Raw genomic sequence first — 27,880 nt, forward strand, 5'->3', positions numbered from 1 at the left:
TAATAAATATATTTTAATACTTGCCCTCCTGTACAACATTGTCATAACTTGGTTTCCCAGTGCAGTCTAACATTAGGAAGAAGCACTTTTTGTATCCGCATTTTTAGTACAGCATCCAGGAAACGGTAAGCGGTGACGGTCACCAAATGGAATGTGAGGTAGACCAGACAACAGGCCAGCATATGCTATAATGAATTAGTTATCAGGTAGGAACAGATATACATAGTGGATTCATACAGTATGTGTACCTTGGTGGAAGCAGCTGTTACGTGGGAACATTATACGTCTATTGACTTAGAACTGGTGGCGTCACTAATGCCCAAACGTCTCGTCTTTGAGAATGGATCTAATAAAGTTTTTTTTCTCTTGTTGCCCACAGCAACCAATTTTATGGACCGCCTGAAATAATCTAGGAAGTTTGATTGGCTGCTACGAGCACCAAAACCAAACTTCTCAAGAGTTTGTTGTGAGAATATATATGACCAACAGCTACAATGCTCGATCTGAGCAGCGGCCATTCATACAGATAGGTGCTAGGGGGGGGGGGGACAAAAACAATTTCAACTTGTGTTGCTAGGCACAAGATAGTGCAGCCTGGAGACAATATTATTCGGGATTCCCACCAGACTGCCGATACTCAACCAGTACATCTGCAGTCCTGTCCAGTCCCAGAATAAATGATCCATTAATCATGTACCCACTGAAGTCCATACAGTAGCTGTTTTTGAGGTGATTAGATATTCTACACATCTACTTGCTGTCCCAACTCGTAGGCTGAGGTCCACGTTGGTTCTTAGAGTATCTGGAAAAGGTCCTTTCATGGTTGCGAACCCGTCAGTGTCCTCTCTTCTTCCTCCCGTTGTTTTTTTGTTGCTTTATAATACTGTCTCTGTACTTAGTGTTTGTGTGAAATAGCCGGACGGCGTCGTGGTCTTTGTTGTCCAGGACTCTCGGTAAGAAAAGGGAGGATTTCTGCGTCCTCCGAGTCTTGAAGCCTCTTCTGGGTCGTCCCTTGCCATTGATGGATAAATACCAGAGTCTTTCTGCGCTGGCTTTGCGTTTTGTCCCACCTCCGCTCGGAACTGTCCTATGTAAACGTGACGCGTACGTATTGTAACCAAGTTCATGAATTCTTTCCACAAACTCGCATTCAGAGTTGTAGGTGTCCTGAGGGAGAGAAAGAAGACCGGTTAGTGCCAAAAAAAACAAGCGTGAAGATGTGATAGATATCTATGCGATTCATTCAAGTATATCTTTGCTGTATTGGTGACTCTTGCTCTGGCATGGACAGGAGTGAGGAAATCCACTTCCTATCTTATGTTGGGTACACACTATGAGATTTTATGGCCGATTAACTGTCAGATCGGTTATTTCCAACATGTCCAATTTGCTTTCCGATCGATTTCCGAGCATTCTCCGATCAATTTCATATTAAAGTGTAGGGGAATCGATCGCAAAATGCTCAGAAATCGATTGGAAAGCAAATCAGACATGTTAGAAATAACCGATCTGACAGTAAATCGGCCTGAAAATGTCATAGTGTGTACCCAGCCTTACCCAGAGGTGTGTCTTAGCTGGTTCCTCCTATAACAGCAGAGATGGATTATGGAAAAATTGAACTCCAAGCAAGGTAACACCTTTGGCATAACTCCCAACTTTTTGAGATGAGAAAGAGGGACACTTAAGCCACGCCCCTGTCACACCCCTAGTTACGCATACCATAAAGACTTCATAAGAAAATTATGTTGTTTTATAATCCAAACCACACTGGTCCTTTCTAGCCTGGTTCATTTTCCTTCTTATTAACATTTTAAAATCAGTGATATTTTAATTTAAAGGTTGGGAATAAAGTTTAGAGTTAATCAAACACATTTTTTTAGTAGATAAATATATATTTACATAGAAAGACAAAGTCCTGAAAGAGGGACAAATGAGGAGGAAAGAGGGACGGGGGAAAAGGACTCCCAAAGAGGGACTGTCCCTCCAAAAGAGGGACAGTTGGGCGCTACGCCTTTGGCTTCCCCTTGCTTGCCACATGGTCTCATTGTGAGGTGAAGACAGATGCTGACAGGCCCCTGCACACCCATCAAGTCCTAGGCACTCGCTCAAGTTGCCTTGTGGATTATTTCTGATGTGCAGGAAAAAAAAGTTGAAAGTATCTTGTTGTCCTTTATAAAGGAGATAGATTTTAGGGCATCCTGAATTAGGTATATTATTTGAAATACCTCTCCGTCTTTCAGCACAACCATCGCTTATGGCTACTGTTGTGGAGTAGTGTAATGAAATGTACATTTATTTCTTATATTTATACCACTCTAACATATTCTATTTCAGATTGGCTGATTGACATTCAAATCCAAACACAATTTGGGCCCTGTATGTCTCAAGGATTTGTTGCAGCTGCATCACACCCCTCACAATCAAAACAATCTAATAACTTGGTCAGCCCCAGAGGCCAAAACCTTTAGGTGCAAAGCCTTCTGTCATGCTGCCCCTACACTTTGGAACTCGCTGCCACACCCACTCAGGACATCTCCACCCTGGGAGCATATTTACATTAAGTCCAACCTGAAAAGCCACCTGTTTAGTCTGGCATTTATGAACACCTGACTATTTCCTCTGTAACACAGTCCAGCCTGCAACCCTGTATTGAACAGAGACATATCTATGCGCTTTGACAATAATGCCTGGCTTATCAGAGTGCTCTGGGAGAAGCATTCCGTATAGCTAAACGGCCTAGGCTGTGACGTCACTGGGAGGGAGGGGCTACACACCAGTATACAGCATTATATCGATATAGGAAGCGTTTTATAGATATAGGAAACCAGGAAAATTACCATCAAAATGGCTATCCTGAATAATTTACTGCTTTCTACTGTACGTCACTACTGGGCCTCTTTAAATCGTCTGACCACAAAACCTGTTTTACCATTCTTTTTAAGTCTTGTAAACTCACAGAGCAGCTTCTGATCCTGCTCACCATTGTGTACTGTATAGACAAAACTTCACATTGTAAAATCTGAATTATGGGGCCTGAGTACATAGAGCGAGACTACAGCCATTATTCCCGGGGATCCTGTACGGTGCATTCCAGCCAGAGGTGGATCAGACTGAGCCAATCGGAGCCATGCTTAGGATGTTTCTTTTGTTTCTCTAATTGGAAAGCCCTCAAGCAGTAAAAAAGGGCGCATATGGCTAGTGGACAAAAAGGGCGCCGCCATAGACTGCAGTGCAAAATATCGGCTATTCGACGCCCGACAGGAAATTTGGGCGCCTGAGAAATAGCGGTTGCAGGGATCATGTTAACAAAAGTTTTTGTTTACAGAATAAGGTTTATTACAAATATCGTTTACAAGTTTGTTTTACCTTTGTGGTTTACTTATTTTTTCGTTTAAATTTCGCTTATAGGAGCTTTTACTTATTTTTTCGTTTTTAAATTTCGCTTTCAGTTCTGAAACAAGTACCGTAAATTTTCGTTTACACTTATTTTATCATTTTAAATTGGTTTTCATACGTATAATGCTTAAATATCGTTTTCAACCTTATTCTATTAGAAATACATCGCTTTTGGTATTAACTTTGTTTTTTACACTTATAATGCGTCGATTATAGTTTTATTAACTTACTAATATATCGCTTTTATTATTACCGTTATTTTAAGATTTTTAAAGCGTTAGTGATTGTAAGGCTATCTATTCTACTATATATACAGTGTATATATATATATATATATATATATATATATATATATATATATATATATATATATATATATATATCTTTCTATTTATAATATTATTAATGTGTACGTGATTTTAAGGCTTTTTATTCGATTACAAATATATGTTATTCTATTCATGTTATTTGTAGTGAAGTATTTTGAGAATTAAATATATTATTGTTTATATGTGTGTAAGGGTGTTTGTGCAGTGGGGATGGTTAGGTTTAGGCACCACCAGGGGGATGGTTAGGGTTAGGCACCACCAGGGGGATAGTTAGGGTTAGGCACCACCAGGGGGATAGTTAGGGTTAGGCACCACCAGGGGAGATTTAGGGTTAGGCACCACCAGGGGGGGTCTTAGGGTTAGGCACCACCAGGGGGGTCTTGGGGTTTAGGATAGGTACAGGGAGGGTTCTGTGTGAGAGTAGGGTTAGGTATAGTTACATACAATATTCACCACCAGGGGGTCTTAGGGTTAGGCACCACCAGGGGGGTCTAGGGGTTAGGGATAGGTGTAGGGAGGGTTCGGTGTGATAGTAAGGCTATTTATAGTTACAGCACAATATATGTAATATATACAAATTATTAAATTATGTATATTTATACAAAGGGTGGGTCTAGGGGTTAGGGATTGGGAGAGATCTGTGTGAGCCTACAGTTAGGTATAATTGCAGTATATCTATATTACTATGCTTAATACAAGTGTAAATATCGTTTTTTTGTTATAGACGCTATTTGATGTTTCATTTCAGAATTTGTTTGTTGTTATAGACGGTGTTTTGCCATTTAATTTCCATTTATTCAACCTATTTAGCACTACATTTTCGTTTCCAAGCTATAAACGAAAAATATTGTTTTACATTACAGCTTATAATTTCCGCGCCCTTTTTTCCAATCACCCTTTTTTGATGCACGCAGCCCTGAGAGCTAATGCAAGTGTGCGTAGCTTCATTGATGAATTAATATATATAAATAATGCCTACATAAAAAGCAATTCTTGACTCAGACCTCCTAAAAGCATTAGAAAAAAAACGTAAGATACAGAAGTCGTGTTTTAGCAATATCTCCAGTTACCTAATTCCATTGCAGCAGGGAAGATAGCTACAGTGGGATGCGAAAGTCTGGGCAACCTTGTTAATCGTCATGATTTTCCGGTATAAATCGTTGGTTGATACGATAAAAAATGTAAGTTAAATATATCATATAGGAGACACACACAGTGATATTTACAGAAAGTGTGCAATAATTGTTTAAATAAAATTAGGAAGGTGCATAAATTTGGGCACTGTTGTCATTTTATTGATTTCAAAACCGTTAGAACTAATTATTGGAACTCAAATTGGCTTGGTAAGCTCAGTGACCCCTGACCTACATACACAGGCCAATCCAATTATGAGAAAGATTATTTAAAGAGACTCTGAAGTCTCCCGAAAATGAGGTTTTTAGTTTAAAAAGGTGGACTGTTGAAACTAAAATTTGAGTTATTTGGACAAAACAAGGGGCGTTATGCGTGGAGTAAAAACAACACAGCATTCCAAGAAAAACACGTGCTACCTACAGTAAAATATGGTGGTGGTTCCGTCATGCTGTGGGGCTGTGTGGCCAGTGCAGGGACTGGGAAGTTGAGGGGCGCATGAATTCCACTCTGTCACTGATTCCTGGACATTGGTCTCCAGAATCTACTGATACTAAGCTGAAGCTGCAGCGGGGCTGGCTCTTTCAACAAGATAACTACCCTAAACACTGCTCAAAATCCACAAAGGCATTCATGCAGAGGAACAAGTACAACGTTCTGGAGTGGCCATCTCAGTGTCCAGACTTGAATATAATTGAAAATCTGTGGTGTGAGTTAAAGAGAGCTGTCCATGCTCGGAAGCCATCAAACCTGAATGAACTAGAGATGTTTTATAAAGAGGAATGGTCCAAAATTCCTTCAATCAGAATCCAGACTCGCATTGGAACCTATAGGAAGAGTTTAGAGGCTGTAATTTCTGCAAAAGGAGGATCTACTAAATAGTGATTTCATTTCTTTTTTGTGGTGTCCAAATTTATGCACCTGCCTAATTTTATTTAAACAATTATTGCACACTTTCTGTAAATCCAATAAACTTCATTTCACTTCTCAAATATCACTGTGTGTGTCTCCTATATAATATATTTAACTGATATTTTTTATCGTAACAACCAACAATTTAAACAGGAAAATCATGACGATTAACAAGGTTGCCCAAACTTTCGCATCCCACTGTAAGCAAGCTCGCCTGCCACTGTGTGAGTGATCCCTGCAAAGAGGATAGCTAAACAAGCTCACCTGCCACTGTGTGAGTGATCCCTGCAGAGAGGATAGCTAAACAAGCTCGCCTGCCACAGTGTGAGCGATCCCTGCAGAGAGGATAGCTAAACAAGCTCACCTGCCACTGTGTGAGCGATCCCTGCAGAGAGGATAGCTAAACAAGCTCTCCTGCCACTGTGTAAGCGATCCTTGCAGGGAGCATAGCTAAACAAGCTTGCCTGCCACTGTGTGAGCGATCCCTGCAAAGAGGATAGCTAAACAAGCTCGCCTGCCACTGTGTAAGCGATCCCTGCAGAGAGGATAGCTAAACAAGCTCACCTGCCACTGTGTGAGTGATCGCTGCAGAGATGATAGCTAAACAAGCTCACCTGCCACTGTGTGAGTGATCCCTGCAGAGAGGATAGCTAAACAAGCTCACCTGCCACTGTGTGAGTGATCCCTGCAGAGAGGATAGCTAAACAAGCTCGCCTGCCACTGTGTGAGTGATCCCTGCAGAGAGGATAGCTAAACAAGCTCACCTGCCACTGTGTGAGTGATCCCTGCAGAGAGGATAGCTAAACACACTCGCCAGCCACTGTGTAAGCGATCCTTGCAGGGAGCATAGCTAAACAAGCTTGCCTGCCACTGTGTGAGCGATCCCTGCAGAGAGGATAGCTAAACAAGCTCGCCTGCCACTGTGTGAGTGATCTTTGCAGGGAGCATAGCTAAACACGCTCGCCTGCCACTGTGTGAGCGATCCCTGCAGAGAGGATAGCTAAACAAGCTCGCCAGCCACTGTGTAAGCGATCCTTGCAGGGAGCATAGCTAAACACGCTCGCCTGCCACTGTGTGAGCGATCCCTGCAGAGAGGATAGCTAAACAAGCTCTCCTGCCACTGTGTGAGCGATCCCTGCAGAGAGGATAGCTAAACAAGCTCTCCTGCCACTGTGTAAGCGGTCCTTGCAGGAAGCATAGCTAAACAAGCTTGCCTGCCACTGTGTGAGCGATCCCTGCAAAGAGGATAGCTAAACAAGCTCGCCTGCCACTGTGTAAGCGATCCCTGCAGAGAGGATAGCTAAACAAGCTCACCTGCCACTGTGTGAGTGATCGCTGCAGAGATGATAGCTAAACAAGCTCACCTGCCACTGTGTGAGTGATCCCTGCAGAGAGGATAGCTAAACAAGCTCACCTGCCACTGTGTGAGTGATCCCTGCAGAGAGGATAGCTAAACAAGCTCACCTGCCACTGTGTGAGTGATCCCTGCAGAGAGGATAGCTAAACACACTCGCCAGCCACTGTGTAAGCGATCCTTGCAGGGAGCATAGCTAAACAAGCTTGCCTGCCACTGTGTGAGCGATCCCTGCAGAGAGGATAGCTAAACAAGCTCGCCTGCCACTGTGTGAGTGATCCTTGCAGGGAGCATAGCTAAACATGCTCGCCTGCCACTGTGTGAGCGATCCCTGCAGAGAGGATAGCTAAACAAGCTCGCCAGCCACTGTGTAAGCGATCCTTGCAGGGAGCATAGCTAAACACGCTCGCCTGCCACTGTGTGAGCGATCCCTGCAGAGAGGATAGCTAAACAAGCTCTCCTGCCACTGTGTGAGCGATCCCTGCAGAGAGGATAGCTAAACAAGCTCTCCTGCCACTGTGTAAGCGATCCCTGCAGAGAGGATAGCTAAACAAGCTCTCCTGCCACTGTGTGAGCGATCCCTGCAGAGAGGATAGCTAAACAAGCTCTCCTGCCACTGTGTGAGCGATCCCTGCAGAGAGGATAGCTAAACACACTCGCCAGCCACTGTGTGAGTGATCCCTGCAGAGAGGATAGCTAAACAAGCTCTCCTGCCACTGTGTGAGCGATCACTGCAGAGAGGATAGCTAAATACGCTCACCTGCCACTGTGTGAGTGATCCCTGCAGAGAGGATAGCTAAACAAGCTCGCCTGCCACTGTGTGAGCGATCCCTGCAGAGAGGCTAGCTGAACAAGCTCGCCTGCCACTGTGTGAGCGATCCCTGCAGAGAGGATAGCTAAACAAGCTCGCCTGCCACTGTGTGAGTGATCGCTGCAGAGAGGCTAGCTAAACAAGCTCTCCTGCCACTGTGTGAGTGATCGTTGCAGAGAGGATAGCTAAACAAGCTCGCCTGACATTGTGTGAGTGATCCCTGCAGAGAGGATAGCTAAACAAGCTCGCCAGCCACTGTGTGAGTGATCCTTGCAGAGAGGATAGCTAAACACGCTCACCAGCCACTGTGTGAGTGATTCCTGCAGAGAGGATAGCAGAACACGCTCACCTGCCACTGTGTGAGTGATCCCTGCAGATAGGATAGCTAAACAAGCTCGCCTGCCACTGTGTGAGTGATCCCTGCAGAGAGGATAGCTAAACAAGCTCGCCAGCCACTGTGTGAGCGATCCCTGCAGAGAGGATAGCTAAGCATGCTTGCCTGCTACTGTGTGAGCGATCGCACAGTGATGTTGACATTACACTAACAAAGCACAAGAATATTGGAAATACTATTTTCCATACACGATGTAGCACTAAATTTACTAATGCCAAATCGACACATATCAGCAAGTCCTGACACAGCAGCCCAATACCTCTGCCAAATGAATACTAAGTTCAGGGCCGGATTTACCATAAGGCAACGCAGGCACGTGCCTACAGGCGCCTGATGATGGAGAGGCGGTTCACTCCCCTCCCTGAGCGCCTCCCTCCTTCCCTCTGCAATGTCCCGATGAGAGAGTGTAAATATGAGGTTACTCACCCTGCTCTCAGCATTCCACTGACAAGATCTCCCATCAGTGGGGGGCACCTCCAGCTACTTAACCTTCTGCCGCCCGCGTCACGCCAGTGGGCGTGGCCGCGGCGGCAGCCCCAGGACCGCCTAACGCCAATTGGCGTAAAGTCCTGGGACTCTGTTTTGCATGAGATCGCGCGCATGGTGCGCGCGCATCTCATGCTCGGAGGGCGGAGCGATCAGACCCCACCAGCAGAGAGCTCTGTTGGTGGGGAGAAAAGGGGGGGGGGGGGATCACTTGTGTGCAGTGTTGTGCTGCCCTGCAGCTTGGCCTTAAAGCTGCAGTGGCCAATTTTGCTAAAAATGGCCTGGTCACTAGGGGGGTTTAGCCCTGCAGTCCTCAAGTGGTTAATACTGAGATTCCTCTAACTACCTAATACTTGGGGCACCTCTATCAACTTAAAGAGAACCTGAACTGAAAATAAAAAGTCAGAATAACCACACACAGGTCATACTTACCTCCTGTGCAGTCTACTCCTCAATCTCTTTCTCCTATCCTGCGTCCCATTTTTCCACTGTGATCTCCGTCCTCCATTTTGAAAATGGCCATTACCCCATAACAGCTTCCTGGTCAGCACACAGTTAACCATTAATATCGCCCACTAGAGCCATAGGGAAACATGGACATTACCTTGCACATTCAGTTGTAACTGACAGCAGCTGATATATAACTGACTGCAAAATCTTGTCAGAACTGGAAGGGATCACTGTAAGAAGAAAATGGTGAGCTTCTGAGAGGAACTGAGGATGAGGTTAGTATGTAATATTCATTTGCAGCTACGTCATGTGCCTATTTTAAATAATTTTACTCGCTTCAGGTTCCCTTTAATATTGAGGGTACTTCTGGCTAACTAATACTAAGGGACACCTGTAGCTACGTATGATGGGCAAGGGAAGTAAGGGAGGAGTGAGAGCTGGGCCAGTCAGCACACTTGCGGTGCAGTTCAGTGTGGTTTGTAGGCTCATGGAAGGCGGAGTCTAAGGTGCCAGGACATCTGTGCCTATAGGCTCCTGTGATGTAAATCTGGGCCTGGCTTACTTTGATGCCGAACTTAATGTACAAAGCAGGTATCTGTGTATATTTGTGTGTGTATATACAGTATGTTTGTGTGTATGTGTATTTATGTGTGTGTGTGTGTGTGTGTATTTGTGTGTGTATATATGTATATATATATATATATATATATATATATATATATATATATATATATATATATATATATATATATATATATATATATATATATATATATATATATATATATATAATGTGTGTATTGTATTTATGTGTGTGTGTGTACATATACAGGATCTTCTCATAAAATTAGCATATTGTGATAAAGTTCATTATTTTCTGTAATGTACTGATAAACATTAGACTTTCATATATTTTACATTCATTACACACCACTGAAGTAGTTCCAGCCTTTTATTGTTTTAATATCGATGATTTTGGCATACAGCTCATGAAAACCCAAATTTCCTATTTCAAAAAATTAGCATATTTCATCCGACCAATAAAAGAAAAGTGTTTTTAAAACAAAAAAAGTCAACCTTCAAATAATTATGTTCAGTTATGCACTCAATACTTGGTCGGGAATCCTTTTGCAGAAATGACTGCTTCAATGCGGCGTGGCATGGAGGCAATCAGCCTGTGGCACTGCTCAGGTGTTATGGAGGCCCAGGATGCTTCGATAGCGGCCTTAAGCTCATCCAGAGTGTTGGGTCTTGCGTCTCTCAACTTTCTCTTCACAATATCCCACAGATTCTCTATGGGGTTCAGGTCAGGAGAGTTGGCAGGCCAATTGAGCACAGTATGGAGATGAAGATTTCATTTTTCAGCACGACCTGGCACCTGCTCACAGTGCTAAAACCACTGGCAAATGGTTTACCAGTGGTATTACTGTGCTCTTTTGGCCTGCCAACTCTCCTGACCTGAACCCCATAGAGAATCTGTGGGATATTGTGAAGAGAAAGTTGAGAGACGCAAGACCCAACACTCTGGATGAGCTTAAGGCCGCTATCGAAGTATCCTGGGCCTCCATAACACCTGAGCAGTGCCACAGGCTGATTGCCTCCATGCCACGCCGCATTGAAGCAGTCATTTCTGCAAAAGGATTCCCGACCAAGTATTGAGTGCATAACTGGAACATCATTATTTGAAGGTTGACTTTTTTTGTGTTAAAAACACTTTTCTAAATAAGTTATAAAGTTTGTACTTAAGATTAAGGTTACTTACAACAGGTTATTATGTATAAAGTATTCATTTGTCAAGTGTAATAATATGTCTTTGATATATATGTTTAAAAAATTCTTTTTGAAAATTCCAATAAACAATATTGAAATGAAAAACACTTTTCTTTTATTGGTCGGATTAAATATGCTAATTTTTTGAGATAGGAAATTTGGGTTTTCATGAGCTGTATGCCAAAATTATTAATAAGAGAAACAATAAAAGGCTTGAACTACTTCAGTTGCAGATTTAAAATACATGAACTATTGACCTTTACCTGTCTCTCCCCTGCTCTCAGAGTCAGAAGTTGCATTCTGCCTGGAAAACTTTTTATGGTTGTAATTTGCTTTGCAATGTGATTTTGCATGTGTTGTCTGCTACACAGCGTAGCACATGCAATTCAAAACCGTGTCCTCTCTGCTAGGGATGATCGGAACCAGCAAATTCCGTTCCGCTGGAAATCACGGATTCCGTCAGTGATAAATTCCGTCGCTATGAAAATTCCGCGGGATTTGTATTAATTTCCGCGGAATTCAGGATTCCGTTGGAAATTTTTAAAAAATCTCTCTATGTTAATTAGAATAGATAGGTAATATAATCTCTTACCCACCCCGTTTTAAAAGAACAGGCAAATGTTTGTGATTCATGGGGGCTGCCATCTTTGTCATGGGGGCAGCCATCTTTTTGGTTGAAAGGAGGTGACAGGGAGCATAAGACACAGTTCTAACTGTCCTGTGTCCTGATCACCCCTCCCAGCTGCACGTGCTAGGCTTCAAATGTCAAATTCAAAATGTAAAAAAAAATAATTGCACCAAAACAGCTGAACGAGAACAACAACATCCAAAAGCCAGCTTACATACCTTGGCCCAGAATTGAACCCAGGTCTCAGTGTGTAGTAGGTATCTGACTTACCCCCAAGACCACCAACCACACTACATGCTAAAGCTAGCCTAGCATGTACCATTATGATCAATCCAAGAGAAAAAGTAGCATGCTTAAAGGGAAGGTCCAAGCAAAAAAAAAAAAATGAGTTTCACTTACCTGGGGCTTCTACCAGCCCCATGCAGCCATCCTGTGCCCTCGTAGTCACTCACTGCTGCTCCAGTCCCCCGCTGGCAGCTTTCTGACCTCAGAGGTCAGGGCCGAATTGCGTACATTTTTACAAATTCCCGCTAGTGCAGGAACATTAACACATACATTTTTACGCGTTAGTGGTGCAACGCGCACATTTTTGTTCCTGCACTAGCTGGAATGCGTAAAAATGTATGCAATGTGGCCCTGACCTCCGAGGTCAGAAAGCTGCCAGCGGGGGACTGGAGCAGCAGTGAGTGACTATGAGGGCACAGGATGGCTGCATGGGGCTGGTAGAAGCCCCAGGTAAGTGAAACTCATTTTTTTTTTTGCTTGGACCTTCCCTTTAAGGATTTGTACTTTTTCAAAAGCCAGCTTACATACCATGGCTGGGATTTTTTTAATTTCCCCTCAGACTTAAAGGGCAACTAAAGTGAGAAGAATATGCCATATTTATTTCCTTTTAAGCAATACCAGTTGCCTGGCAGTCCTGCTGATTTATTTGGCTGAAGTAGTGTCTGAATAACACCAGCTAATCTAGTCAGATCTGACAATAATGTCAGAAACACCTGATCTGCTGCATGCTTGTTCAGGTTCTATGGCTAAAAGTATTAGAGGCAGAGGATCAGCAGGACAGCCAGGCAACTGGTATTGGTTATAAGGAAATAAATATGGCAGCCTCCATGTCCCTCTCGCTTCAGTTGTCCTTTAACTAATGCAGTCTGATTGGCTGAAACCTCTTCCCCCCCCCCACCTGTTTTCCCCTCCCACACCTTTGTTCCTCTCTAAGGCCCTGTTCACATTGCAGTCCGATCGCGTTAGCATTCGCGTTGGGCGTTTTTTGAAGCCATTTGTTTTGCGATTCCCGGCACTTGGGTGGGCGGTTCATTTTTGTTAAAAGTGATTTTCTAAGCGCTTTTAAAGAGCATTTTTTTAATTCACTCCCTGACGCAAGTCAGGAAGTGAACTCTTTGTCCTGGAAAATAATAAATACAATGTATTTATTCTTAAAAACGCTCACGCAATTGCTGCACAAAGCGATTTTGTGAGTGTTTGCGGTTTTCCTATACCTTCCATTGAGGCTAAAGGACCTCCAAAATGGTAAAAGCAGCGCTTTGCTGAGCGGATTGGAAACAAATCGCTCAGATGTGAACTCTCTCATAGGGAATCATTGCACAAGCGTTTTTAGGGTGATTTTGAAAATCGCCTGCGCTTGAAAAAAGGGCAAAAACACCCCTAGTGTGAATGAGCCCTAATTGGCTAATATTTCTCAATGCACTTTGTATTGCAGAGCTGGGTGGGAGTGTCTGAAGACTGGAGGGCAGGCAATGATACAGAGACAGAGTAAGGGGGGAAATTATGTCAGGATTGGCTTCAAAATAGACACAGACAAAATGGAAAATCCTAACAAGGGGTCCAGAGATAGTATAACAGATGGCGACATCTTTAGTACTTGCTGGGGATCTCTGGGGAATGTTCATTTACTAAGAGTTTTAAAGCCAGTAGAGAAGATCTCTGGTCTCCCAGAATGCTTGGGGGAAGGGAGGGGGGCAGAATTCTGCATAATAAACAGCCTAGGCTGGGAGGGCGGGGCTAAACACCAATATACAGCAATATTTAAACTAGGAAAATTACAGTAAAAGTGACTAGCCTGAATAATTTAATGCATTCTCCTATATGCCACTACAGGGCCTCTTTACTGCATTCTGCTATATGCCACTACAGGGCCTCTTTACTGCATTCTGCTATATGTCACTACAGGGCGTCTTTACTGCATTCTGCTGTATGTCACTACAGGGCCTCTTTACTGCATTCTGCTATATGTCGCTACAGGGCCTCTTTACTGCATTCTGCTATATGTCACTACAGGGCCTCTTTACTGCACTCTCCTATATGTCACTACAGGTCCTCTTTACTGCATTCAGCTGTAAGTCACTACAGGGTCTCTTTACTGCATTCTGCTATATGTCACTACAGGGCCTCTTTACTGCACTCTCCTATATTTCACTACAGGTCCTCTGTAACCTCCCTAGCGATAAAGATGAGCCTGACTTGTCCTAAATAACATCGCTGGAATGGGTAAGGACATGCCAGGCTTGTCTAGTAATTCCTAGTACTCACCCGTGGCGTTACTGGCGTGTGGAATCCCGTGCCGGCACCTAGCGGCTTCCCAGCACCCATATTTCCTTCTTCTTAGTGGCGATCCCCAGCAGCGATCTCCTCTCCGCTTCCTGTCCCCCGTTGATCACATCCCCCGGTGTGTCCCTCTGATGATGCTGTGTACGCCCCCTGGTGTTGGGCGCACGCAGCGTCATCACATCAGGCGGCAAATTCAGAATTTTTTTGTGTTTTGGATCCAATACAAACATCTGTATTGGATCCAAAATAAAACATTCCAAGTGTTAAAAAAGAAAAAGCTGCCCATAGTAGCAAAAATTAAGGTACGACTAAAATAAAAATAAAAAAATATATAAAAAAGTTATTTTTAAAATACTGTACGCATGCTTGCAGACAGCTTGCAAGACCGCAATTTGCAAGTTGTCTGCAAAAATGCTTACATTATAAAGAAACACTTTCAAAAATTTGAACCACTTTTGGTACAAAAATTGCAGATAAATTAAACGCTGGGGAGATGAGCGTAATTGTTTTCTACTCTCTTTTTAACTTTCAGGAAGTTACTATAATGGCTTCTACCACTAACTCCAAAACTGACCAGGTAAGAGCGTGTGGGGAAATTTGCTTTTATTACTGTATTATTATTATTATTTTAGCTTTGGAAAGTGTTGAAAGGGTTTAGAGATTTATGTGTGATATATTTTTGTCCTTGTCCAAGTTGGAAAAAGTCTCCCTCACTTGCTGAGACATCCTCTGTCTTACTTTTCAGTAAATCTCCGTTCCAATAAATTACCTGTCCACAAATGGGGACAAAAACATCAATATGCACCCAATAGGAGTTCTAACTTCTTGTTACGTCACCCAAAGCTATGGTAAATTTGGAGTTACACTGTAGAGAACATACACATCCCATCAGTATTGCTCCCCAACCCCATCCTGTTTGGTGTGAACAATAAGTGACATCACTTCTTGTGACAGGAGGGGGCCTTTTGACAGCTGGTGGAAGGAAATGACATTGAAAGCCCTGCCCCTGGCTATCAGATTGACACCCCATGTGGCAGAAAGCTCAGTTGCAGCAGCAGAAACCCCGTCTTCGCCCCAAAATTATTTCTCCTTGCCTCTAATTGGCTTTAAATATTGTTGAAATTGACATTGAAAGTACCCAGAAATCATGAAGTGATTCTGTGTGACCATTCAGAAGCATTGTTCACACCCCTTGGTGATGCTGCATCAAAATGAGCTGATTTGCCCTTGTGTACTGCCGATGACAAGCAGCTTCTCCTTGAGAATGCAGTGTATTTAAAGATAACAATGTTGTCCTTGAAGCTACAGTGCAAATAATTTGTTTCTCCGATTGTCTCCTGACTCAGGCAGAGTGTTTAGGATTAAGTAGCTAAAAATGCTTTAAAGCGAACTTATGCCAAAGCTGGGGGTTCAAAATCTACTTCTGACTGTATTTTTTGGACTATACGATCCACTTTTTCTCCCCCAAAAGTGTGTGTGTGTGGGGGGGGGGGGGCAGGGGAGTCCTATACTCCAAATGCAAGGAGTTCCTGACTTGTGAACGCCTGCCAATACCAACCTCCAACCCACCGCAATGTTGGAGACTCCCAGACTGTGCCCATGCAGTGGAGGACACAGGGGGACAAAGAGAGAACACGGGGACACAAAGGGGCATAGATGAGGACACAAAGAGGCATAGAGGACACAGGAGGGCACAAGGGGGACACAAAGGGGCATAGAGGAGGACACAAAGGGGAATAGAGGAGGACACAAAGGGGCATAGAGGAGAACAGAGGGGGGCACAGGAGGACACAAGGGGACAGAGGAGGACACAGGGAGACACAAAATGGAATAGAGGAGGACACAAAGGGGCATAGAGGAGGACACAAAGGGGCATAGAGGAGAACAGGGGCGGACACATGGGGACACAGGAGGACACAAGGGGACAGAGGAGGACCCTGGGAGATACAAGAGGTACAAGGGGGCATGAGGTACAAAGGAGGCATAAACCACAAGAAGTCGATTCACCGTGGATGCACCAGGTTTAATATATATATTTTTTCCCCCAGGTTTTTGTCCTCTTAACCCAGGTGCATCTTATGGTCAGGAGCGTCTTATAGTCTGAAAAATATGGTACTTTTTATAGAGGAAAGCCTCAGGATCCTAATGAGGCTTCCCTCGTTTCTAACAAGCCCCCTATTACTGAGCGAGCCCTCCACGCTGCTGAGCGCGGCCCTTCACATTGGAAGCTCCTCTTCCTGATTTAAAGGAATACTATCGATACCCAAGTGTTCTAAAATTACAATGTACAAATAATGTCTAAGTAGCTGTGTAAACATTTTCCTACTTTTCATGTTAAATATCAGAGGCAAAAGCTGTAATTTATTGAGGGTAGGATTTAGCTATACTGGGACAAATCAATGGCAGAAGGGGTGTCTGCTTCAATGCACAGCCAGAGTTGCATATCAGACTACAGAAAGCAAATATCAAACATATCAAAGCTGTGAGAATTAGTTACATTTCCTCTGTTCTCTTCAGACACTTCAGTCAGAAAAGCTTCTAAGGGTACAATGGTTAATTTGCATATATTCAGCAGTGGTGCTCTGGGAGACATCTCGAGCTCACTCCAACCTGAATTATCGCAAATTATTTCTGTTTTAGGAAAGCAAACTTTTGTTCTTCAGTCAGAAACACAGGACACAGGAGCTGCAGCTGTTGGGAGCTCTCTCTCTCTCTCTCTGTCACACACAGAGCTACACATAGAGTTAACTGATCAAGTGTGAGGGGAATTTCCCCTCTACTCATGACTCAGTCTGCCATCAGTTTCGGCTTCAGTAAAGTTTGAAAGTATTTTGCTAACAGTAAACAAAGAAGTTGCTACTAAAATGTATACACCAGTACTTACCGTGTTTCCCTGAAAATAAGACACTGTTTTATATTAATTTCAGCCCCAAATAACATGCTAGGTCTTATTTTCAGGGAGGGCTTACAATTTTGTTCCCCAGTGGCAGCCCCCAGCCCAGTAAAGCCCTTCCCTCCCTGATGTGCTGCCCTGTAGTGCCCTGGTCCAGGACAGCAGCCCCAGCCCAGTAAAAACCCTTCCTTCCCTCCCTCCCTCCCTCTGCAGAGTCGCGAGCGGAGCATAACCGTTACAACAGAAGAAACTCACCGGCTTCCGACGTGCCCGCATTAACGTCTTTCCCCCGCAGCGTCCAGCTTCCTCTCCCTGGCAACAGCGGCTCATGTCATGTGATGCGGACGTGCGTGCATCATATGACTAGAGCCACCGTTTCTTTTGTTCTAACGGTAATGCTCCGCTCGCGACTCTGCAGAGGGAGGGAGCGAAGAGGAGGGGGACACATTGCGCGGCCCAACTAGGCCTTCTATTCGGAGGATGTCTTTCTTGCTTGATATATAAGACATGTCTTATTTTCGGGGGATGTTTTATTTTAGGGGAAAGACGGTAGCAGCACTTCCCAAACAATTCCTGTGTCAATTGAAAAAAATATGTGAATCGATAGTATTCCTTTAAGTACGCGCCTGTGCTGCTGCGCATGCGCGGGCGGGCTCAGGCGACTATTGCACGCACTTGAACCAGAAAGAGTAGTTGCACAGCCCCGATGTAATTAGCAACGATGCCTTGTGGCTAATCTCCCAGGAGGCCGCACTCAGCAACGGGGGACCAAGGAATAGCGAGAGAAGCCTCAATAGGATCCTCAGGCTTCCCTTTATTCAGGTAAGTATATGATTTTGTACCCGAGCTTCGGCTGGTGTACACTTTACAGCAAACTTGAAGCGAAAATAAACTTATGACATAATGAATTGTATGTGTACTACAGCTAAGACATAGAGCATTGGTAGCACAGATATGAGTCTCATATTGTTTCCAGTACAGGAAGGGTTAAATAAACTTCAGTTGTTATTTATGCAAAAGAGCTTCTCTGAGCTCTTCCACCCAACATGGGTCAATACAATCCTGTTTTCTGAAGCACTTAAAGAGAACCCGATGTGGGGTTCTGACAATGAAATCCGCATACAGAGGCTGGGTCTGCCTATACTGCCCAGCCTCTGTTGCTATCCAGATCCGCCCTAAGCCCCACCTGCGCTCTGCGATCACCCATAAATCACAGCCGCGCTGTCGACACGCAGCGAGTCACAGCGGGCTGTGTTTACATCTGTATTGTCAGTCTCGGCTCTCCCCCCGCCTCCTGCATAGCTCCGGTCCCGCCCACGTCCCTTCCCTCCAATCAGTGGGGAGGGAAGGGATGCGGGCTGGGACCGGAGCTATGCAGGAGGCAGGGGGAGCGCGCAGAGTGACACTACATAGGTAAACACAGCCTGCTGTGACACGCTGCATGTCGACAGCGCGGCTGTGATTTATGGGGCATAGCAGAGTGCAGGGGGGCTTAGGGGGGATTGAAATAGCAACAGAGGCTGGGCAGTATAGGCAGACCCAGCCTCTGTATGCGGATTTCATTGTCAGAACCCCACCTCGGGTTCTCTTTAAGTGCTTCAGAAAACAGGATTGTATTGACCCATGTCGGGTGGAAGAGCTCAGAGAAACTCTTTTGCATAAATAACGATTGATGTTTATTTAACCCTTCCTGTACTGGAAACAATATTAGACTCATATCTGTGCTACCAATGCTCTATGTCTTAGCTGTACTACACATACAATTCATTATATTATACTTTTTTCCTTGCTTCAGGTCTGCTTTAAGAAGAACCTTAAAGAGGAGCTGTTAGGTATAAGGTCTCAGAGAAAATAAACACAAATATCAGTAGCTAAAGATTGGCTGTACTTACATTACATATGCATTTCACTGTCCATGTTTGTACTTCACAGAATTTGTATATAGTATTTGCAGAGAATGATGCTCCTGACAGCTCATGGCAGGTTCCATGTTTGTCTGTCTCCTATGAAGCCAAATGTGTCGTCATGTCCTGCCTGCTTCCTGATGATTCCACTCTCACAAACGCTGGTAATGAATAACACTACTTTGCAGTGAATATTAATTAGCCATGTGGCTAGGAACAATAGCGGACTCCTGCAGTGTACTCTGCCCGAGATTTATTAGTGCTGTGAGCTAGACTGTTACATGCTGTTGAAACTTGAGCCTCACTTGCAGCCAGGGGAGGGCCCCAGAATGCTTTGCAGTATCTGTTATTCGGCTTGCGTCCTCCTTAGGAGCCTGGGAATACGGAGCCTTGCTGTCAGCAAACATCTAAAGTAAGAGAGATTTTTAACTGCAGTATTGCCTTTTTGGCTTCCTTCTAAACTGTTTAACACAGGAGAATAGAGATTTAAATTAGCTTTTGCAGCCTGACAGTTAAGCAGCCCATACACTCAGCCGATTTTCTGGCCGACCGATCGATCGCGATCGATCGATCGATCGATCGATCGCAAATCGGTTGGCCAATCGACCGATCGACGGCCGATTTCGATCGATTTCGATGGATTTCCATCGAACTAGCAGGGTGGAAAATTTAGGTCGATCTGATGAGATTGCTTATCAGTTTGCATTGGCCTTAATGGAAATCTGATGGCAAAAAAATGCCATCAGATCGAATTTCAACAGATTTCAAACTGAAATCTATTGGAATTCTATCCTGGTAAAAAATGTTCTAAAAACGCATCAGATAGATCATCAGATGCATTTCTTATCTGTCTGCTGCCAATCTGACGAGTGTATGGGCACCTTTACTCGTTAAGGAACTTAATAAATAAAATAGCTTTTTTGTTTGTTTGTTTGTTTACAATATTCACAAATGATTTAGCCAAAGTTTGCACATTGTAAACTCTTCCACTAATTTATTTTCTTAAAGGGAACTTGTAAATGACCTGGCTAGAGGCTTTCCGTGTAGTGGAAACCCGAGCATGCTTCCTTTGGTCTCTGGTTTCCTTCAAAAATGCAACTAAGCTAATATAAAGCGGCTGCCGATGCTCCGCCCCACTCATGTGTGTGTAGTTGTACACAGTTTGATGTCTTTGTTTCTCCATGAAAGGGTAAATGCAAACATAGAGAGCGTACGTCGCTGTGCTTCACCTGGGCACTTTGCAGGTTGCAATAGGTGCAGAACAAACTACTGCCGAGTTGCCTGGGGAGGCCCTGTCATGTTTCATGTGTCAGTGTGTTTACAGATCTCCATGGATGAGAGACAGTGGGAATCCCTTCCTCTTACAAGACAAACACATGCTGATGCAGGCAGGGCTACTGTTGCAAAAAAAAGATTGGGATCCCTGGGATTTAGCCTTCTAAGGTGTTTGTGCGTTTCGGTACTCACCGAGGCGTAGAGTCTCCCTCTTTTGTTCATCGCCAGGTATCTCCCGGAGAAGAGTCCTTTGATGGCGACAATTCCCACATCCACCGCCGTGATCTCTAAGACACCTTGAAATAAGCAAAGCATATTATTTAATCCTTTCTGCCCAAGCATGACCTGTTTGCCAGTTCCCATCCTTGACATTCTCTTTATCCTGCTCTATTGGCTGGAAACTCTGCAGGACCTAAAGAGACACTGGAGCGAAAAAAAAAAAAATATATATATATGATATAATGAATTGGTTGTGTAGTACGGATAATTACTAGAACATTAGTAGCAAAGAAAATATTCTGAATATTTTTATTTTCAGTTATACAGTATAGTTTTTTATAACATTGCATCACTCTCTAATATTTGCAGTTTACACACTACTCAGCATTGTAAATGATTTCACAGAGCAGCCCAGTGAACTATTGACCTGTCCTCTGGAGTGAAAAATAAAATACAGTGACAGACACTTGAGATAACAAGCCTCAGGAGACAGAGCTCTCTGCGTCTTTGAAAGTGGTGGAGCTCAATGGCTCTTTTTCCTAGATAACAACTGAAGTTTCTTAACTCTTCCTATACGGGAAAGAATATTAGACTTATGTCTCTTCTCCTAATGTTTTATTTCTTAACTGTACTACACATACAAATCATTATATCATCATTTATTTTTGCTTCAGTGTCTCTTTAAGTTTTGTACATACACATTACCAAGTTGTACAGAGGCTGTTCATGGATGTGGGAAGAAAGACATGACTGTGATACTGACTAACTGTAGTCCCCGAATAACAAACGGGATAGGGAGTGTAGGTACGCCCTTCACCTGAATCTGTCTGGCCATAAGTCACAACACTGTGCCATCTCTGTCCCCTGTACCTCCTCTGTGCCTCTAGTGTCCCTCTGTGTCACCTCTGCCCCCCCCCCACTGTGCCATCTCTGTCCCCTGTACCTCCTCTGTGCCTCTAGTGTCCCCCTCTGTGCCACCTCTGTCCCCTGTACCTCCTCTGTGCCTCCAGTGTCCCCCTCTGTGCCATCTCTGTCCCCTGTACCTCCTCTGTGCCTCTAGTGTCCCTCTGTGTGTCACCTCTGATCCCTCATGCCTTCAGTGTCTCCCTCTGTGTCACCTCTGTCCCCTGTACCTCCTCTGTGCCTCTAGTGTCCCCCTCTGTGCCATCTCTGTCCCCTGCACCTCCTCTGTGCCTCTAGTGTCCCTCTTTGTGTCAACTCTGATCCCTCATGCCTCCAGTGTCCCCCTCTGTGCCATCTCTGTCCCCTGTACCTCCTCTGTGCCTCTAGTGTCCCTCTGTGTGTCACCTCTGATCCCTCATGCCTTCAGTGTCTCCCTCTGTGTCACCTCTGTCCCCTGTACCTCCTCTGTGCCTCTAGTGTCCCTCTTTGTGTCACCTCTGCCCCCCCCCCACTGTGCCATCTCTGTCCCCTGTACCTCCTCTGTGCCTCTAGTGTCCCCCTCTGTGCCACCTCTGTCCCCTGTACCTCCTCTGTGCCTCCAGTGTCCCCCTCTGTGCCATCTCTGTCCCCTGTACCTCCTCTGTGCCTCTAGTGTCCCTCTTTGTGTCACCTCTGATCCCTCATGCCTTCAGTGTATCCCTCTGTGTCACCTCTGTCCCCTGTACCTCCTCTGTGCCTCCAGTGTCCCCCTTTGTGCCATTTCTGTCCCCTGCACCTCCTCTGTGCCTCTAGTGTCCCTCTTTGTGTCACCTCTGATCCCTCATGCCTTCAGTGTCTCCCTCTGTGTCACCTCTGTCCCCTGTACCTCCTCTGTGCCTCCAGTGTCCCCCTCTGTGCCATCTCTGTCCCCTGTACCTCCTCTGTGCCTCTAGTGTCCCTCTTTGTGTCACCTCTGATCCCTCATGCCTTCAGTGTCTACTGCGGCCCCCCTCTCCACACACAGACACACAGTGTCACCTCTGCTTCCTCAGGACTTCAGTGCCCCCCTTGGTGCCTCTTCTGACCCCCATGTCAAACCCCCTCCCCCCCCCCTGTGCCTTTAAAAAAAGCCATTTTTCTTTAGAATTTTTTAAAATTGATCTTTTTGAAAATGATCACATGATCAAATTTACACTTTTTCAGGCCACTCGTATCAGCGGGGCGTTCGTAGGTCCGGTGCTTGTAAATCAGGGACTAACTGTATATTCTGGTTCTGTCGGTGTGCCCGTAATCTACTACTGATAGGACGTATTTGCCACATGTTTTATTGCTGACGTCTTGACTTTTTTGCAGTGTAAACCCCACAACATCGCTGTTTAGCCAGTTAAGCGTCTATCAGGCATTCAAGCTCATATAGAATGTCCTTTACGTCTCGTTTGGGTGGTCATCCGCCTCCCCATCCCCCTGCCACCCGTCGCTACAAGTTCTTCCCCAAAGATGAGCTTCCCTTTAGGAAATGGAAGTCTCGCTTAGTCCCCCCCCTAATCTCTGTTTGCCATCAAAAGCAAGAGTATAAATGTTTGAAGAGTATTTGGAGATTAGTTAAACAAATGCAGTATTTGGCAGGGTATTAGCAGCACGCTCAGATCGCCCAGCAGAGAGCCTGTCCTAATCTGGGGAGATCCTGAAGGTTAGGATAATGCATTACATCTTACAGGCGGTGCAGTACATTTGTTTTATTGCTTGTAAGCAGCCTTAGCCGCTCCTGAACACACTCAGTGCCGGAGGGGCTGCGGCATTGTCACAGGACCTCCTGGGGGAGAACACCTTGTTATTTGTTACGGGGTCCGGCTCATCGCGTTGTTACAGATTTTTTAAGCATGTTGAAATGTGGAGAATGGATTGGTGTGAGCTCTGAACCCTGCCTGAGCGAGGCTGATCTCATTTTATGTAGCAATTCAGAAAGACGCCGTTAGACATTCTCTGTACAGGTAGACCCCGGTCCAGGAACGAGATAGGGACTGTAGATTAGTTCTTAACCTGAATCTGTTCTTAAGTCCTCTGAGTCACCTCTGTCCCCTGTGCCTCCTCTGTACCCCCCTGTGTCTCCAGTGTCCTCCTCTGTGTCATCTCTGTCCCCTGTGCCTCCTCTGTATCCCCCTGTGTCTCCAGTTTCACCCTCTGTGTCATCTCTGTCCTCTGTATCTCCTCTGTGCCTCCAGTGCCCTCCTCTTTGTCACCTCTGTCCCCTGTGCCTCTTCTGTACCCCCTGTGCCTCCAGTGCCCCCCTTTGTGCCATCTGTCCCCTGTAGCTCCTCTGTAAACCCCCCCCCCCCCCCTGTGCCTCCAGTGTCCCCCTCTGTGGCAGCTCTGTCCCCTGTATCTCCTCTGTGCCTCCAGTGCCCCCTCTGTGTCACCTTTGTCCCCCTCTGTGTCACCTCTGTCCCCCTGTGCCTCCAGTGTCCCCCTGTGTGTTACCTCTGCCCCCTACGCCTCCAGAGTCCCCCTCTGTGTCACTGCTCTCCTCTGTGCCCCACTGTGCCTCCAGAGTCCCCCTCTGTGTCACCTCTGTCCCCTGTACCTCCTCTGTGCCTCCAGAGTCCCCCTCTGTGCCACCTCTGACGCCCTGTACCTCCTCTGTGCCTCCAGAGTCCCCCTCTGTGCCACCTCTGACGCCCTGTACCTGCTTATACAAGTTTAAAAGCATTTTTTCTTTCAATTTTTTAAAATTGATTTTCTCAAAAACTACAAGTCCAATTTAAAAATTTGGGTCGTTTGTAAGTCAGAGATTACCTGTATTTTTATTTTTGGGAGCTATTTACACAGAATCTGCTGCCTATTTTAATGCCACACGAACACTACGGACTTCTACGGCTATTTCTGCTTGTTTTTAGCGGGTTTCACAATTAAAGGGATACTGTAGGGGGTCGGGGGAAAATGAGTTGAACTTACCCAGGGCTTCTAATGGTCCCCCGCAGAAGTCCTGTGCCCGCGCAGCCACTCCCCGATGCTCCAGCCCCGCCTCCGGTTCACTTCTGTAATTTCAGACTTTAAAGTCTGAAAACCACTGTGCCTGCGTTGCTGTGGCCTCGCTGCCTCTGATGTCACCAGGAGCGTACTGCGCAGGCCCAGTATGGTCTGTGTCTGTGCAGTACACTCCTGGTGACATCAGCGGGAGCGAGGACACAGCAACGCAGGCGCAGTGGTTTTCTGACTTTAAAGTCTGAAATTCCAGAGGTGAACCAGAGGCGGGGCTAGAGCATCGGGGAGTGGCTGCGCGGGCACAGGATGTCTGCGGGGGACCATTAGAAGCCCCGGGTGAGTTCAACTCATTTTCCCCCGACCCCCTACAGTATCCCTTTAAGTGGAAAACTAGTTCCACACAATGACTCGCGGTCTGTGTCCAGCGCACCAGACATCACCATTTTTTTTACATCTTTAATTATGCTCCCCCCCCCAGTAATGGCATCTAAAATTATTTCAGCTACACATGCCTATAATTAAGTCGTTTACAGCTCAACATCCTGTATCTGTCACTCTCATCTGTCTGGATACTTTGATGTCTGACTACTGAGAATAGGCGAAAGAAAAAAAGAAATCAGCTGTATTTTAGCCTCATGCGCAGAGTATTGTAAAAAATACTTAGGAACGTATCGTGCTTCCAGCACACCCAATACAAACTGTGAGCTGGCTACACTGTATTGTGTTAAGCTGCCCATTAATTGCTCTATTTCCCATCATGCGATTAAGTAGTCGACTTTATCGGGCTATCAATTACAGTGTGGTTGATTGAAAGTCGATTGCCCAAGTGGCCCACACACTGCAAGCGAGATCCTGTCAATTCTCCTTCACTAATTAATCTGAACGATGTTTTACCTTCAAGCTCCAAAACCAAACATCCCGACTGTTCTGTGTCGGTAGCGATTCCTTTACTATCGACCGATAGTTTACATCCTGCCCAAGTAAATTGCTTGATTCGACCAGATATTTGACAATTTCCATCGATTGAGCAGAATGGAACATTCCTCGATCTGATAAGATGATCAAATCGAATGGTTGATTTACAGAAAAATCGAGTCATGTCTGGCCACCTTAATGGGATACGTAAATCTGCTTCGAAAAGCCAGGTTTACTTACCTGGTGCTTGAACCATCCCCCTGCAGTCGGCCTGTACCCGCGCCTGTACTCTACGATCCTCCGTTCCCCCGCCACGGCTCAGTTTCGGTTTCGCCACTGCACCTGCGCGCCCTCATTTGTGCTCTCGATGCCGGGAGCGTCCTGCGCAGATGCAGTAGAGATTTTCTTGTACTGCACCTGCGCAGGATGCTCCTGGCGACGGGAGCGCGAACAAGGACCCCGTAGTCAGAGCCGCGCAGGTGACGGGGCCAGTGATGGGCCACTGTGGGGGGCAGGAGGATCGCTGAGTACAAGCGTGGGCACAGGGTGATTGCGGGGGGCTGGTACAAGCCCCAGGTAAGTAAAACTGGCTTTTTAAAGTAGACTGAAGTTTCCCTTTAAGCCTCTGGTAACTGCACTGAGTGACATTGTCAGTAGCATATGAACAGTAAAGGCCCATTATCCACTATGTGATTTTTCCGAAGACCGTCAAGTTTTTTGAGCGATGGTTTCAGCAATGTCGCGGTGTGGATACAGGCGCAATTGCACCAGCGGCATTTTATGATGCACGGCAATAACGACCGTCACGGCAGATCGTATCTTTACAATCTCCAGCGACTCCTGCGCAAAGTACCGCGATCGTTTGAACTCTCGTTCACACGCGTCGTGTGTCGTCGGGTGATGGCGTGTGTTCCTGCGGGCAGGAAGATGGATCGGAAAACGCTCGTCGGCGGATACTTCACAGTGATCCTGCTTCGTCAAGTGACTATTTAGTTTAAGAGGGGATTTGTTTATCTTAAGCAGACCTGTCATTAAAACAAAAAAAATCCCCTAATCTGATTGGTTGCATAAAAGGGAATGCAGTTTTCTCAGTTGGAGCTTTTATATCCGTCACACCCTATATGTAAAACTGGCTTCAGGTATGTCTGCTTCCATACTTATAAAGGGAAATGACAGCGAGGGGATGTCGCTATATTTTACACGCTGCGCCGATACGAGAGCAGAAGGGAGGTGCAGATTATCGAGACGAGAGCCCCACATGCGCAGGGACAGCGTACTTGAAGTCCCGCATCACTCACGCTGACCGCCTTTCACATACAACGCCGCCTCACCGCCCTTAAATAAATGACAGGTTCAGGGGGGACCAGCTGAGGGATGAAGGACCGTCCTTACCCTCCAGGTTATTTCACAGAAAGGCTCAGCACAGCGAGAGATAATGCTTCAGCACCTCAAAGTCTCCCCCATTCACTCCCACCTCATACGGAGGTAATAAGAGACAACATGAAACAGCCAAGCCTGATGTCTTTGTGTTTATAAAGAATAGCGATCCCTTCCATGGACTGAAGGCGACCTAATAGAAGGTCTGCTCAGGGATAAATAATGCAACTGCCCCACAGTGAATGAAAACTCTGCACTAACCTCCCAGGTGGTACATCCAACCCCATGGGATACATGAATACAGGCAGGATACTAAAGGTGCACAAGCCGGAGAAACGTAATAATAGCGATAGAATAATAGAATGCCTCGACCTGTCGTTACACAAAGATCGGGCAGCACGGTGGCGTGGTGGTTAGCGATCTCGCCTTGCAGCGCTGGGTCCCCAGTTTGTATCCCAGCCAGGGGACTATTTGCTCAGAGTTTGTATGTTCTCCCCGTATCGGTGTGGGTTTCCTCTGGGCACCCCTGTTTCCTCACACATCCCAAAAACATAGAGATAAGTTAATTAGCTACCCCCTAAATTGTCCACAGACTATGATACACACACTACACAATGCATACATAGACATAGGACTATGGTAGAGATTAGATTGTGAGCTCTACAGTTAGTGACATGTATAGTCTATATAGTCTGTACAGTGCTGCGGAAGATGTTGGCACTATATAAATACTAAATAATGATAACACGACAAACCCATTTATGCAGGAGGGAACTGCAACCTACAAAAAGCAGCGTACATTAGTCTAAAAATGTATATAGAGTACTGTCACCTAAATATTGTTATTCAAGCGTTCTTATGCATGCACAGCGTACGGTAAAACAGCCAATCGCAAGCAATGGACCGCCGACTTACTGAAGATGCTGTTCTTCTCCAACGTCCCGTTTATCTTCCCATTCGGGTGGATCTGAAGGTGATACTTGGTAGCGCAATAAAGTTTTCTGTGCCGAGGCGCCCCGCCGAGATGTTCGTAGACCCCGCCGCGTCCGCCAGCATCTCTCCTCAGCCTGGGGTCGCACAGCTTTCCTCTGACGCAAGGCACCTTCGCCGTTCTAGGCAAACCCTTCGCCCCCGAGACCTGCCAACCAAGATCGAAAAAACTCAGCAACACAATCCAAATTATAACCATTGTGGCATGGCCGAA

The 27,880-nt window shown here is 45.4% G+C and overlaps 2 protein-coding genes across 10 annotated transcripts in view; one reads left to right on the plus strand and one right to left on the minus strand.

Moving 5' to 3' along the window:
- ANO1 (anoctamin 1) overlaps window positions 1–27,880 on the plus strand; it is a 1,209,699-nt gene that overhangs the window by 348,639 nt on the left and 833,180 nt on the right. For 8 of the 9 annotated variants that reach the window (XM_068260041.1, XM_068260039.1, XM_068260043.1 and 5 more), the window contains one exon: window positions 14,762–14,806. The gene's annotated coding sequence lies outside the window, so the exon portion shown is untranslated. Of the gene's footprint in view, window positions 1–14,761; window positions 14,807–19,054; window positions 19,191–27,880 lie in introns of all 9 variants that reach the window. The other variant, XM_068260042.1, reaches the window with a different exon arrangement.
- FGF3 (fibroblast growth factor 3) lies at window positions 835–27,865 on the minus strand. Its single transcript, XM_068259903.1, has 3 exons — window positions 27,592–27,865; window positions 20,494–20,597; window positions 835–1,167 (listed from the first exon to the last, which is right to left on the minus strand). Exons 1-3 carry the CDS (start codon window positions 27,863–27,865, stop codon window positions 835–837), a joined length of 711 nt encoding a protein of 236 aa, XP_068116004.1.

This window comes from Hyperolius riggenbachi, chromosome 11 (genome assembly GCF_040937935.1).
Source record: "Hyperolius riggenbachi isolate aHypRig1 chromosome 11, aHypRig1.pri, whole genome shotgun sequence".
NCBI classification, from domain to species: Eukaryota; Metazoa; Chordata; class Amphibia; order Anura; family Hyperoliidae; genus Hyperolius; species Hyperolius riggenbachi.

Coding starts and splice junctions, on each gene's coding strand:
- FGF3 (XM_068259903.1), bottom strand. CDS start 27,865: ATGGTTATAATTTGGATTGTGTTGCTGAGTTTTTTCGATCTTGGTTGG. Junction 20,598..27,591: donor GGAGAAGAACAGCATCTTCA/GTAAGTCGGCGG, acceptor GCTTATTTCAAG/GTGTCTTAGAGATCACGGCG. Junction 1,168..20,493: donor GAGGGAGACTCTACGCCTCG/GTGAGTACCGAA, acceptor TCTCTCCCTCAG/GACACCTACAACTCTGAATG.